The sequence below is a fragment of the Hyperoodon ampullatus genome (assembly GCF_949752795.1).
Source record: "Hyperoodon ampullatus genome assembly, chromosome: 19".
In the NCBI taxonomy this organism is placed as follows: Eukaryota; Metazoa; Chordata; class Mammalia; order Artiodactyla; family Ziphiidae; genus Hyperoodon; species Hyperoodon ampullatus.
The window spans coordinates 54,953,072-54,967,575 of NC_136932.1; the positions used below are offsets into that span (position 1 = coordinate 54,953,072).

Consider the following 14,504-nt stretch of genomic DNA (forward strand, 5'->3'; position numbering starts at 1 on the left):
TAAGCAGAATGCCTAAAAGAAAATTTTCTGTGGTAGGTCACTGTAAATTGGTGTCTCTCTCCTCTCCTCTTCCTCCCTCCCGACTGCTAGGCTGTTTGAAGAAACGTTAAATTTTTTTTTAAAGTTTCCAGTTTTAAAGTTTAAAGTTTTTAAAACTTTAAAATTCTTTGTGTTTACTAGTTGGGAATTTGGTACAACTAAAGTGGTCTCTTAAACGTTCCTGAGAGTCAGTAAAAAGTGACTTTTCTTAGACTTGACAGTCATCAACAGGCCTTTTCCTTTCTAACTGGGATCATATGGGACAGCCTTGTGTTAATCTCCTAGTTAATGGCTGGATTGCAAAAATCTTGATTTCCTTCTCACACACCCCCTCCCCCAATTGATACCTACAGAATTCCTTAGGTAGACCGGTCTCTTCCTTGTTCTGTCTAAAACTGGAGACTATGCGATTGACTTCTGCTGAATTAGCACAGTCCTTTTCAATTAAGTCAGGGGTGTCACCCATCCCAGGGAAAGCCATGGCATGCCTATTGCAAACCTTACTGGCACCCTATCTGAGAGTAATACACAAGTCGGATGCTCCAGCATCGCTGATCCCTTTTGGTGTATCAAAGAAGACATAAGTTACAAAAACCCAATCAGCTGGTTTAAGCAATAGAAAGATTCCCTGTCTTGTATTAACAAGAAGTCTCACCTAACTCTGGTAGGGCAGTTTCAAGGTTGGAAAATTTACCTGCTTAATGTCATCAAGACCTCATTTCCTCCCACCAACCCCATCCCCCCATCTTTCGCTCTGCCGTTCTGAGTGAGTTGGCTTAGCTCCCCTCAGGATGGCAAGGTGGTTGCTGCAGCTCCAAACTTTGTATGGAGTCAGAAAAACATTCTGGGAGTAGGGGAGGATTGTTTCATTTTATATGTCTCTGCTTATCAGTGTTTATCAATGAGAGCACATCTCATTAATCCGTAGTGGAAAAAAAAGGAAACTTGGCAAAGTCTGAACATTTGGTTCCCCTCCCTGATCCATTCCACGTGGCCACTTGGAGAAGGGAAGACAGCTGAACAACATTGAGGTTCTGCTGGAAAGGAGGAAGGCAAGTGAAGCATTAGTGTTTGGTCTACCAGGTGGTTAATGTATTTTCCAAGCAGCTGAAGTTTGAGCACCCCTGAATAAGGGCATTATAACTCAAAAGTTAGCTTTGGACTACTGAGCATCTAGTGGATACTCAAAAAATATGGTAGGTGATTGATATAGAAATACCCTATTTCACATTTTACTTTAAGATGCAGGGTTGATTTTGGGGGTTTTTCCCCCACATGAACATCTCTGAAGCACCTTCCATTTAATGGTATCTTACAATAATTATCATTGACAGCCAGTTTTGTGAAAACTTGTTGACACCTTCTGGTGAGATTAAGAAAGATCCTGTATTCAAATTTCTTATAGTTGGTGAAATATCACTAGTTTGCTTTAACCTTTACTTAATGCAGTGGGTAGACATTGCAATGTGTGGGGCAAGGCACATAGCAAATAGCTTGTGACCTGTTGCTTGACAGTAGCTACTTTCACTTCCAAAAAATGAAAGTATTTGACCTTATGTTGTGTTTACTTGCTCTCACTGATGTCAATGGGTTGTACAGGACCTGGTGACCCCATAGGTCAACTCTTAAGCTAGAGGTCAGGAGACCAATTTGTTTTTCTCATTACATTCACAGAGCTAGGGAACTTCAGATCTTAGGACTTGATAAAAAACCAAGTAGTGTTCTCATGCAGGAATTTGTTTCCAACACTTCTTGGGAAATGCATGTTTTTCTGAATCCTAAGAAAAGTAAGTCAAGAAATCAGAAAACTGGAAAAAATTATTCTAGTTCTCCCGTTAGAGTTAATCTTAACAGTCAACACAGAAACATGGGGACTTCCTGGCGGTCCAGTGGTTAAGACTCCACGCTTCCACTGCATGCTTCAAGTTTCAAAAGCAAAAGAATTCCTCATATTGGCATTTTTTAAAATAGATTTATTTATTTTTGGCTACGTTGGGTCTTCATTGCAGCACACGGGCTTTCTCTAGTTGTGGCGAGCGGGGACTACTCTTCGTGCACGTGCTTCTCATTGCGGTGGCTTCTCTTGTTGCGGAGCACAGACTCTAGGCGCACGGGCTTCAGTAGTTGTGGCTCGCGGGCTCTAGAGCGCAGGCTCAGTAGTTGTGGCGCACGGGCTTAGTTGCTCCGCGGCATGTGGGATCTTCCCGGACCAGGGCTCGAACCCGTGTTCCCTGCATTGGCAGGCGGATTCTTAACCACTGCGCCACCAGGGAAGCCCCCCCATATTGGTATTTTTGATGTGATTCCATGTAGTGCTATAAACCTTACTAAGAGTTCTAAGTGTACATTATTCAACTATTACCCAGTAATGTTCACAGCATTTTCCAGTATTTGAATATTCACTGTAGGCTACAGTTCTTGTAAATACTACAAACTAACCAAGAATTTTAAAAGATATATAAATTTATTAGAGTTTGAAAAATATTTTAAGTGTTTAAAGAATAACTTGAGATTTGGGGAATTCCTGAGAATTCCAGTTCCTCGTTTGTGAATCCTGGAGGTTAATATATGTCAGGAGTTCAGAAACACTAGTACCAAGAGGTCAAATTTGTGCCTAGAATTTCAGTAACTTATGTGGGTTTTAGAGTTTTCAGCAGCAGTTCCATGAAGGGCCGGAAGGTGGAGGTGGTGCTTCATGCAAGTCGCTGGCTTAGTCTCTAAACAGTTAAGTATCACTCTTGACTCTTGAGAGCAGGAAAGTTTTTTCCTTTGCTTAGTAAGGAAATTTCAGAAACGTCCACACATCCAGCCTATCTTCAAAATATTTAAGGGAGAAATAGTACTACACAAACTCTTATTGAAAACAGAAGAGGAGGACTTCACCAGTAAAGCCACCTGGGGCTAGTTTTCTTTGTTGATGGTTTTTTTTTCCCCCTTAAAATTTATTTATTTATTTTTGGCTGCGTTGGGTCTTCGTTGCTGCGAGCAGTCTTTCTCTCTAGTTGTGGCGAGCGGGGGCTACTCTTCGTTGCGGTGCACGGGCTTCTCATTGCAGTGGCTTCTTTTGTTGCAGAGCACGGGCTCTAGGCGCACGGGCTTCAGTAGTTGTGGCTCACGGGCTCTAGAGCGCAGGCTCAGTAGTTGTGGCGCACGGGCTTAGTTGCTCCGCAGCATGTGGGATGTTCCCGGACCAGGGCACAAACCTGTCCCCTGCGTTGGCAGGCCGATTCTTAACCACTGCGCCACCTGGGAAGTCCCAGGGAAGTCCCTGTTGATAGTTTTTTAAGCTACAAATTCTGTTTCTTTAATACTTAAAATACCTATTCAGGTTATCTATTTTTACCTGAATGAATTTTGGTAGTTTGTGTCTATCAAAGAATTTGTCCATTTCATCGGTGTTCTTGATATCAAGAGCATAAAGTTTTTTATACTGTTCCCTTATTACCCTTTTAATGTCTGTAGAATCTCTAGTGATGTCCCCTCTTTTATTCCTTTCTTTTGCTCTCTTTTGTCTTGGTCTGCCTAGAAGCTTTTCAGTTTTATTGACCTTTTCAAACAGCTCTTGTTTCAATGATTTCTTTTTCTTTTGTTTTCCTGCTAATTTAATTTCTGTTCTTTATTTCCTTTTACCCAAGTTTATTTACTCTTTTTTTTCTAGTTTCTTAAAGTAAATGCTTAGACCATTACTTTGAGGCCTTTTTCTCTTCTAATATAAGCACTTGATGCTGTAACTTTATCTTTAAGCACTGATATAGCCACATCACCAAACTTTTGATATGTTGTACTTTTATTTCCATTCAATTCAGAATGTTTTTCATTAATTATGGAAAATTCTTGGCCATTTTCTCTTAATATATTGTCTCTCCTTTGCTGTCTTTATGGCTGTCTAGTTGACACAGTTTGAACCATTCCTTTTTTATCCCTGTGTTTCTTAACCTCTTTTTTATAATGGCAATCTCATTGTTCTTTAAAACTCTGGTTAATTTTCTCAGTTCTGTCTTTAAGTTTTTCAGCCTTGCCTAAATTCATCTATTAATAGTTTAATTTTAATGACTATATCTGAAAAGTCTAGTAATTAAAAAAATCCTTTTCTTTTCCACGTTAAACAGAATTTTGTACTCTGTTTTATTTTGTGAAAAAATTCGTGGTATTGTCCTTCTGTTTGTATATCTGCTGACTCTTACTTCAAGTAGATTGTCTGCCTTGTTTGTAAATTTTGATTGAAACATAACTTTTTGAGACTTTTTCTACCCCTTGTGAGAATCATCCCCCCCACCCCTGCCACCACTATAATTATTGTGACCTGGATTGTGGAAGCTTCCCACCAGAGAGGTCTTTTAAATATGTTTCAAGACTATTCATGAGCATTTTTATATCTGCTTTAGTCTGTGTTAGATAATTTCAACATTATCTCTGTCATCTCAGCACTGATGTTCATTCTTGCCTTTACCTGGTTTTTCATACGGTGAAGCAATTTTGGATTGTATCCTGGACATTTTTAGTATGATTTTATGAGACTCTGGGTCTTGTTTAAATCTGCCAATTTGTTGGTACTTCAAATTCTTGTCTACACCAATATGCCTGTCCCTATTTACTTTTCAGAATCCTCAAATAGCCACTTCATGCATTCTGTCCAGGTTTTATAGCTGCATTCAGTGGGAAAGATGGGGTGGAATGTGCTTGCTTCATCTTACCTAGGACCTTCCCTCTAGAGGAATAAATTGCTTTATTCGGATAAAGCAATTTTAAATTGCTTTATTCGGATCACACTAGCTCCTGACCAGTTTTTATGTTATTTTCCTAAGATTTGAACCTCAACCTTAATCCCAAACTTAAATTATGCACACAGGTCTTAGTTTGAATTCTGAGGTGAGCTGAGCCCAGAAACAAGACAAAATTCCCTGCTGTCTTCCTGTGACAGTAGACAGAATTATTTAGTTTATTCTTTCAGTAAGAGTTTTAGCTTTTTGCAGAGAGTGCAGTTTTAGTCTCACTTTCAACTCCCTTTCTATGGTGGATCCAAAGTTTTTTTTCCTATCCCCAACGGAGTATTAAAGACTTTCGCATTAAGCTCTCTGGGGCAACTGCACCTACCCCACTAGTTTTCCTTATCCTTTTTGTCTCTATTCCTATGGATTTCCATTCGTTCTTTTAAATATAGCTGTTCATTAAAATTTTTAAGTTTATATTTTATCTAGCATTTTTAAGGGTTTGTAGCAGAAAGATTTTCAGATTTTCTTGATCACTGTCTTGTTGAAACAGAAGTACTTTCTGTACTATAAAAATTCTATAGAACTTTTCTTTTAAAAACCTACTCATATGCAAAAAACAAAATTGGATGCCCAAATGGGATAGTAACTCATTTATTGCTAAAATTACTGGATTTTTTTATACACACAGCTAGATATAAGTGTAAATATGTATTTGTATTTATGAGTGTTTATATATGTTTTAGGCTAGAAACTGTCGAATCAGGATTAAAAGAGCTGTTACCTCTTATGACTCTAGGGGGGAAAAAAAACTATGTTTGCCTTGGAAAAAGTGTTCCCAGTATAATGAAATTAATACTGGCTTCAAATTCTAACTTTTCAGGTACTGTGGAAAGGGCAGTTTTAATTTTTGAGAACGAAAATAAATACTGCTCTAAATAACTAAGGAGAACTTAGGTTTGTGTGGTTACTTTTTTCTTTGTTTGCTTGGTATCTTCTGTTTTCTTGGCATTCAGTGTAAAATTCACTAGGAATCTCAATTTAGGATAGGGAGATTGCCTTTTTCTTGCAGTGGTTACTTGTCAGAAACATGTTCTCTGCTTCTTTCCTGCCAGGAATGAGTAGCGACAGTGATATTGAATGTGACGCTGAGGATGAGGAGCAGGAGGAGCGCGCCGGCCTGGGCAGATTTAGCGACTCCTTCATGGCACGGCCCCCGGATGAAGGTGCAACCCATGATGTCATTTCACGGGGATTAATAAAACCATCTCTTCTGCTGCTGTTTCCTTTGCTTCTCTTTCTGCTGCTGCTTCTTCTGCTTTGCTGCTTCAGCTGCTTTTTCTTTTTTAAATTATTGTCATTTGTGAGATGACATTCTGTGGGGTAAACTAAATGGTGCGTACTGAAAAAATTTGGTAGGTGGTCAGACACCACCTAATGCGTGCTACTTACTGGGTGGAGCAAGTGTTGGCAACCTGCTTTGGTACAGCCCATGACCTGAGAATGGAAAAAAAAAAAACAAGCCAGACAAAAAAGAATTTTCCACAGAGAACATTTGTGGCCTGCAGTGCCTAAATATTTACTCTGCTCCTTTATAGAAAATGTTGCCAGCCCCTGGGGAGGTTTCAGATTTTTTTTTTCTTTCTTTTCAGAGATATTTGTAGCCTAGCTAATAAGGTAACTTTTTTAAAGATAACTCTTTCTGACTTCTTGGAAATGCATGCTGATTATGGAATCATTGATTTTATTATCACTTCCTCCTAAAAAAGTCTTAGGAAAAAACTCACTGAGAGAAACCCATTGTTAGTAGTTTTGTTTTGTTTTATTTTAGGTGTACAGCATAATGATTTGATATATGTGTACATTGCAAAATGATCACCACAATAAGTTTAACATCCATCACCCCTTGTTAATATTTTATCCAGAGACCTTAATGATCAATCTGAGCATTCTTCTATAGGAGTTCCTGGAATAACAACATTGTCGGGCTTATGTTAATTGTCAGCTTTATATTTTACATATTTCCCTGATATTCTAGTGTCTTTTTTAGTACAGATTCAGTCATTTGATGATTTTTTAAGTATTAAGGTTACTCTTAGCAATCTTCTCTGCTTATAAAAGAAGCAGCCAAATTTCAGGCGAGTTATTGTGAGTGCCGATGAGTTTTTGTAGTGATATTTGCATGCGCAGTTTAATTGGCTTTGAAATACATTTTATATTTACAAAATCAGTCTTTAGAGTATACATCGTCATCGTTTCCTATTCCCTTCTTTAGCTGCTCCCATAGTGTCCCCTGGACGACAAAGTCAGGCAATGCCTTTCATCTTCTAATTGTGGGCGTCTATTACACATTTTGGTTTTTTCTCCTTTATTTTCCCTTTGTGTTTGTTACACTTGACTCAGATCAAATATTCTCTAAAAATAGAGATTTGTTCACAACCCAGCACATCTTTCTCACTTAAATAACACACTTGGTAATATCGTTTAGAGATAAGGAAAAGAAAATACTGGTCTTTTAAAAATGTTAACTCTTTTTTTTTTCTCCTAGATACACATTCCAGTTTTCCTGATGGTGAACAAATAGGCCCTGAAGATCTCAGCTTCAATACTGATGAAAACAGTGGAAGGTAATTTTCAAATCAAGAAAACTGACTTGCAAGCTACCTTGACCCTGAATTTTGCTGTAGTTGGTGCTCAAATTTGTCAACAGTCAGATAATCAGATTTGGTCTTATTTTTTTCATCATCTCTACTTGAAATAGTAATTCTGAAACTTTAGAAAGTAGCACAGTTCTAGTGTAAGACATCAGTACACAGGAAAAAGTTGTGTGGGAAGAATTCTGAGTAATGTAATGAAATAACAGTGTAGCCTCAATTACTTTAGTAAATAGTATATTCATAAAAGCAGTTTGTCTACTATAACAGAAGGGCAACTAACTGCCAGGAAACGTACCTGGAGACAGTGCATGCACTCAGTAACCTGCTCAGCATCGGTGCTCTTCTGTCTTGGCTAGACACTCAGTTGCGTTTAAAGGACCCCCTTTATATTTTGGGTTTTAATTATAGTTTATAGTTTCACTAGTGCCTGTAGGTTAGTGAGCAGAAATATTACTAATGTGTATTGTAGATTCTTCTCTGTAGACACTTTATGTGAATAACTGAAGTAACACTAGACTGAATCTCCTCTTCGGAATATGTTGACTGACTGAGGTTAATTTATTTATCTTTTCTTGTTTGTTCAAGTGCAGGCACACTAATAACACCTAAGCTTTCTTTTGTGTGACTTTTACAAGTGTAATTTTAAACGAATTAAGTTAATATGGATGGGTTATGTTCCTGGTCGTATGAACACATGTAAGAACATTTAAAATTATTTCATTTTTTCTGCTTCTTACTAAACAATTATAATGTAACGAGCATTTTAAAACCCTGTTTTCTCCTTTATTTTCATTAGTTGGACATTGATTTCAGTGTCAGTACATTTAAAGATTCCTACATATTGTACTGTGGCTTACATGAAACTGTGGTATAAAGTTTACTTTCATACTCAGTCCAAAATAATTGCCAAACTTTATCATTGTGCTCTTGCATTTGTTTTTGAGCTGCTATACTATTTGTGAAAATTACACTGAAAGTTGACTAAGAGACTATTGAAAAAGCATGAATATATACACGTGAGAGGCATCTCATCTGCTTATTTTTTACTTAATGAATATTGTTCCCTTTTCCATGTCTAGTGTCTTGCTGGATGCTGTGATTCATGGTTTGCTTTTGTTCAAAACAGTTTGCACTTTTTGTTAATAAAATGATGCTGAGAAAATGTTACGCCTCTGCAATTTATTAAAGGTGGAGCAGGAAGCCCCCCTTTTTCCTGTTCCTATTGCCTGTGTATGATAGAGGCTGTTGAGCTGTAAGTAGATGCATGGGGAAGTTAGAAGACTTATTTGTAATCTCCATAATGTGTATGGTTACTTTTTCTCCTTAAATTAGTTGGAAATATTTAAGTAGTATAATCATATGAGAAGTTAAAATTTAGCATTTGCTTACTACCATGATAGCATTGGCGTGCTGTCGTATAGTTACTAGGTAGCTTATTGTGCAATGCTCTGAAACATTACTAATAAGTTCTTCACATTTCATTTTCTGTTAGCTGGAAATGTATTTATGTTCATTACATTTTGATGAGATCATATTTAAATCAAACTTACTTCTGTGCTACACTGTAATGGGTAAAACTATAATGTAAGAATTTTGCACCTTTAGTGTTGAGAGCAAATCATTGTAAGAATTGATTTTGTAGAGGTTTTTTTTTTTAATTGAGGCTTATCAGAATTCATAAAGACAAGTGTGATTGACTCTGCTTTGGAACTCTTACTATTGCGTAGCTGTTTCTTGACCTGTATATGATATTGAACTGAGTGCTTTCCAGTGTACCTTTATAACTTATTTTCAAAATATGGAAAACCACTTGTGGTTAAGAACTAAGAGAAGCCAGAAAATAGACTGTTCATTTGGGGAAATTTACTTGTAAGAGCTTTTAGCACAAGTGATTTAATCATGAGATTCTCTTGGGTCATTAATCTATACAATAACTTTTTTTTTCTTTTATTTTTTTATACAGCAGGTTCTTATTAGTCATCCATTTCATACACATCACAGTGTATACATATCAATCCCAATCTCCCAATTCATCACACCACCACCACCACCACCACCTTGCCGCTTTCCCCCCTTGGTGTCCATACGTTTGTTCTCTATATCTGTGTCTCAATTTCTGCCCTGCAAACCAGTTCATCTGTACCATTTTTCTAGGTTCCACATATATGCATTAATATACGATATTTGTTTTTCTCTTTCTAACTGACTTCACTCTGTATGACAGTCTCTAGATCCATCCATGTCTCTACAAATGACCAAATTTCATGCCTTTTTGTGGCTGAGTAATATTCCATTGTATATATGTACCACATCGTCCTTATCCATTCGTCTGTCGATGGGCATTTAGGTTGCTTCCATGACCTGGCTGTTGTAAATAGTGCTGCAATGAACACTGGGGTGCATGTGTCTTTTTGAATTATGGTTTTCTCTGGGTATTTGCCCAGTAGTGGGATTACTGGGTCATATGGTAATTTTATTTTTAGTTTTTTAAGGAACCTCTATACTGTTCTCCATAGTAGCTGTATCAATTTACATTCCCACCAACAGTGCAAGAGGGTTCCCTTTTCTCCACACCCTCTCCAGCATTTGTTGTTTGTAGATTTTCTGTTGATGCCCATTCTAACTGGTATGAGGTGATACCTCACTGAAGTTCTGATTTGCATTTCTCTAATAATTAGTGATGTTGAGCAGCTTTTCATGTGCGTCTTGGCCATCTGTATGTCTTCTTTGGAGAAATGTCTATTTAGGTCTTCTGCCCATTTTTGGATTGGGTTGTTTGTTTTTTTAATATTGAGCTGCATGAGCTGTTTATATATTTTGGAGATTAATCCTTTGTCCGTTGGTTCGTTTGCAAATATTTTCTCCCATTCTGAGTGTTGTCTTTTCGTCTTGTTTATGGTTTCCTTTGCTGTGCAAAAGCTTTGAAGTTTCATTAGGTCCCATTTCTTTATTTTTGTTTTTATTTCCATTACTCTAGGAGGTGGATCAAAAAAGATCTTGCTGTGATTTATGTCAAAGAGTGTTCTTCCTATGTTTTCCTCTAAGAGTTCTATAGTGTCCGGTCTTACATTTAGGTCTCTAATCCATTTTGAGTTTATTTTTGTATATGGTGTTAGGGAGTGTTCTAATACATGTAGCTGTCCAGTTTTCCCAGCACCACTTATTGAAAAGACTGTATTTTCTCCATTGTATATCCTTGCCTCCTTTGTCATAGTTTAGTTGACCATAGGTGCATGGGTTTATCTCTGGGCTTTCTATCTTGTTCCATTGATCTGTGTTTATGTTTTTGTGCCAGTACCATATTGTCTTGATTACTGTAGCTTGGTAGTATAGTCTGAAGTCAGGGAGTCTGATTCCTCCAGCTCCGTTTTTTTCCCTCAAGACTGCTTTGGCTATTCGGAGTCTTTTGTGTCTCCATACAAATTTTAAGATTTTTTGTTCTAGCTCTGTAAAAGATGCCATTGGTAATTTGATAGGGATTGCATTGAATCTGTAGATTGCTTTGGGTAGTATAGTCATTTTCACAGTATTGATTCTTCCCATCCAAGAACATGGTATATCTCTCCATCTGTTGGTATCATCCTTAATTTCTTTCATCAGTGTTTTATAGTTTTCTGCATACAGGTCTTTTATCTCCCTAGGTAGGTTTATTCCTAGGTATTTTATTCTTATTGTTGCAGTGGTAAATGGGAGTGTCTCCTTAATTTTTCTTTCAGATTTTTCATCATTAGTGTATAGGAATGCAAGAGATTTCTGTGCATTAATTTTGTATCCTGCAAATTTACCAAATTCATTGATTAGCTCTAGTAGTTTTCTGGTGGCATCTTTAGGATTCTCTCTATATAGTATCATGTCATCTGCAAATAGTGACAATTTTACTTCTTCTTTTCCAATTTGTATTCCTTTTATTTCTTTTTCTTCTCTGATTGCCATGGCTAGGACTTCCAAAACTTTGTTGAATGATAGTTGTAAGAGTGGACCTCCTTGTCTTGGTTCCTGATCTTAGAGGAAATGCTCTCAGTTTTTCACCATTGAGAATGATGTTTGCTGTGGGTTTGTCAAATATGGCCTTTATTATGTTGAGGTAGGTTCCCTCTATGCCCATTTTCTGGAGAGTTTTTAATCATAAATGGGTGTTGAATTTTGTCAAAAGCTTTTTCTGCATCTATTGAGATGATCATATGGTTTTTATTCTTCAATTTGTTAATATGGTGTATCACATTGATTGATTTACATGTATTGAAGAATCCTTGCATCCCTGGGATAAATCCCACTTGATCATGGTGTATGATCCTTTTAATGTGTTGTTGGATTCTGTTTGCTAGTATTTTGTTGAGGATTTTTGCGTCTATATTCATCAGTGATATTGGTCTGTAGTTTTCTTTTTTGTAGTATCTTTGTCTGGTTTTGGTATCAAGGTGATGGTGGCCTCATAGAATGAGTTTGGGAGTGTTCTTTCCTCTGCAGTTTTTTGGAAGAGTTTGAGAAGGATGGGCGTTAGCTATTCTCTAAATGTTCGATAGAATTCACCAGTGAAGCCATCTGGTCCTAGATTTTTGTTTGTTGGAAGATTTTTAATTACAGTTTCAATTTCATTACTTGTGATTGGTTTGTTCATATTTTCTATTTCTTCCAGGTTCAGACTGAGAAGGTTGTGCATTCCTAAGAATTTCTCCATTTCTTCCAGGTTGTCCATTTTATTGGCATAGAGTTGCTTGTAGTCGTCTCTTAGGATGCTTTGTATTTCTGCAGTGTCTGTTGTAACTTCTCCTTTTTCATTTCTAATTTTATTGATTTGAGTCCTCTCCCTCTTTCTCTTGATGAGTCTGGCTAATGGTTTATCAATTTTGCTTATCTTCTCAAAGAACCAGCTTTTAGTTTTATTGATCTTTGCTATTGTTTTCTTTGTTTGTATTTCATTTATTAATGCTCTGATCTTTATGATTTCTTTCCTTCTGCTAACTTTGGGTTTGTTCTTCTTTCTCTAGTTCCTTTAGGTGTAAGGTTAGGTTGTTTATTTGAGATTTTTCTTGTTTCTTGAGGTAGGCTTGTATAGGTATAAACTTCCCTCTTAGAACTGCTTTTGCTGCATCCCATAGGTTTTGGATCGTCATGTTTTCATTGTCATTTGTCTCTAGGTATTTTTTGATTTCCTCTTTGATTTCTTCAGTGATCTCTTGGTTACTTGGTAACATATTGTTTAGCCTCCATGTGTTTGTGTTTTTTACGTTTTTTTCCCTGTAATGGATTTCTAATCTCATAGCGTTGTGATCAGAAAAGATGCTTGATATGATTTCAATTTTCTTAAATTTACTGAGGCTTGGTTTGTGACCCAAGATGTGATCTATCCTGGAGAATGTTCCATGCACACTTGAGAAGAAAGTGTAATCTGCAGTTTTGGGATGGAATGTGCTATAAATATCAATTAACTCTGTCTGGTCTATTTTGTCATTTAACACTTGTCTTTCCTTATTAATTTTCTGCTTGAATGACCTGTCCATTGTTGAAGTGAGGTGTTAAAGTCCCCCACTATTCTTGTGTTGCTGTCGATTTCCTCTTTTATAGCTGTTAACAGTTGCCTTATGTATTGAGGTGCTCCTGTGTTGGGTGCATATATATTTATAATTGTTATATCATCTTCTTGGATTGATCCCTTGATCATTATGTGGTGTCCTTCCTTGTCTCTTCTAACATTCTTTAAAGTCTATTTTATCTGGTATGAGTATTGCTACTCCAGCTTTCTTTTGATTTCCATTTGCATGGAGTATCTTTTTCCATCCCCTCACTTTCAGTCTGTATGTGTCCCTAGGTCTGAAGTGGGTCTCTTGTAGACAGCACATATATAGGTCTTATTTTTGTATCCATTCAGCAAGCCTGTGTCTTTTGGTTGGAGCATTTAATCCATTCACATTTAAGGTAATAATCGATATGTATGTTCATATTACCATTTTCTTAGTTGTTTTGGGTTTGTTTTTGTAGGTCCTTTTCTTCTCTTGTGTTTCCCACTTATAGAAGTTCCTTTAGCATTTGTTGTAGAGCTGGTTTAGTGGTGCTGAATTCTCTTAGCGTTTGCTTGTCTGTAAAGCTTTTGATTTCTCCATCGAATCTGAATGAGATTCTTGCTGGGTAGAGTAATCTTGGTTGTAGGTTCTTCCCTTTCATCACTTTAAGTATATCATGCCACTCCCTTCTGGCTTGTAGAGTTTCTGCTGAGAAATCAGCTATTAACCTTATGGGAGTTCCCTTGTATGTTATTTTTCATTTTTCCTTGCTTTCATTAATTTTTCTTTGTCTTTAATTTTTGCCAGTTTGATTACTGTGTGTCTTGGTGTGTTTCTCCTTGTGTTTATCCTGTATGGGACTCTCTGCGCTTCCTGGACTTGGGTGGCTATTTCCTTTCCCATGTTAGGGAAGTTTTTCACTATTATCTCATCAAATATTTTCTTGGGTCCTTTCTCTCTCTCTCTCCTTCTGGGACCCCTATAATGCGAGTGTTTTTGTGTTTAATGTTGTCCCAGAGGTCTCTTAGGCTGTCTTCATTTCTTTTCATTCTTGTTTCTTTATTCTGTTCCGTGGCAGTGAATTCCACCATTCTGTCTTCCAGGTCACTTATCCGTTCTTCTGCCTCAGTTATTCTGCTATTGATTTCTTCTAGTATAGTTTTCATTTCGGTTATTGTATTGTTCATCTCTGTTTGTTTGTTCTTTAATTCTTCTAGATCTTTGTTAAACATTTCTTGCATCTTCTCAGTCTTTTGCCTCCATTCTTTTTCTGAGGTCCTGGATCATCTTCACTATCATTATTCTGAATTCTTTTTCTGGAAGGTTGCCTATCTCCACTTCATTTAGTTGTTTTTCTGGGGTTTTATCTTGTTCCTTTATCTGGTACGTAGCCCTCTGCCTTTTTATCTTGTCTTTCTGTGAATGTGGTTTTTGTTCCACAGGCTGCAGGATTGTAGTTCTTCTTGCTTCTGCTGTCTGCCCTCTGGTGGATGAGGCTATCTAAGGTTTGTGCAAGTTTCCTGATGGGAGGGACTGGTGGTGGGTAGAGCTGGCTGTTGCTCTGGTGGGCAGAGCTCAGTGAAACTTTAATCCACTTG

General features: G+C 37.2%; 1 protein-coding gene across 6 annotated transcripts in view; it reads left to right on the forward strand.

The window, feature by feature from the left end:
* TRIM37 (tripartite motif containing 37) overlaps window positions 1-14,504 on the forward strand; it is a gene marked incomplete at both ends in the record, with an annotated part of 147,861 nt that overhangs the window by 101,704 nt on the left and 31,653 nt on the right. For 3 of the 6 annotated variants that reach the window (XM_079726312.1, XM_079726309.1, XM_079726310.1), the window contains 2 exons: window positions 5,864-5,974; window positions 7,297-7,379. In XM_079726312.1, the coding sequence (XP_079582438.1) occupies window positions 5,864-5,974; window positions 7,297-7,379 (194 nt within the window). Of the gene's footprint in view, window positions 1-5,863; window positions 5,975-7,296; window positions 7,380-8,484; window positions 8,568-14,504 lie in introns of those variants that run through there. The other 3 variants (XM_079726307.1, XM_079726308.1, XM_079726311.1) reach the window with 3 other exon arrangements.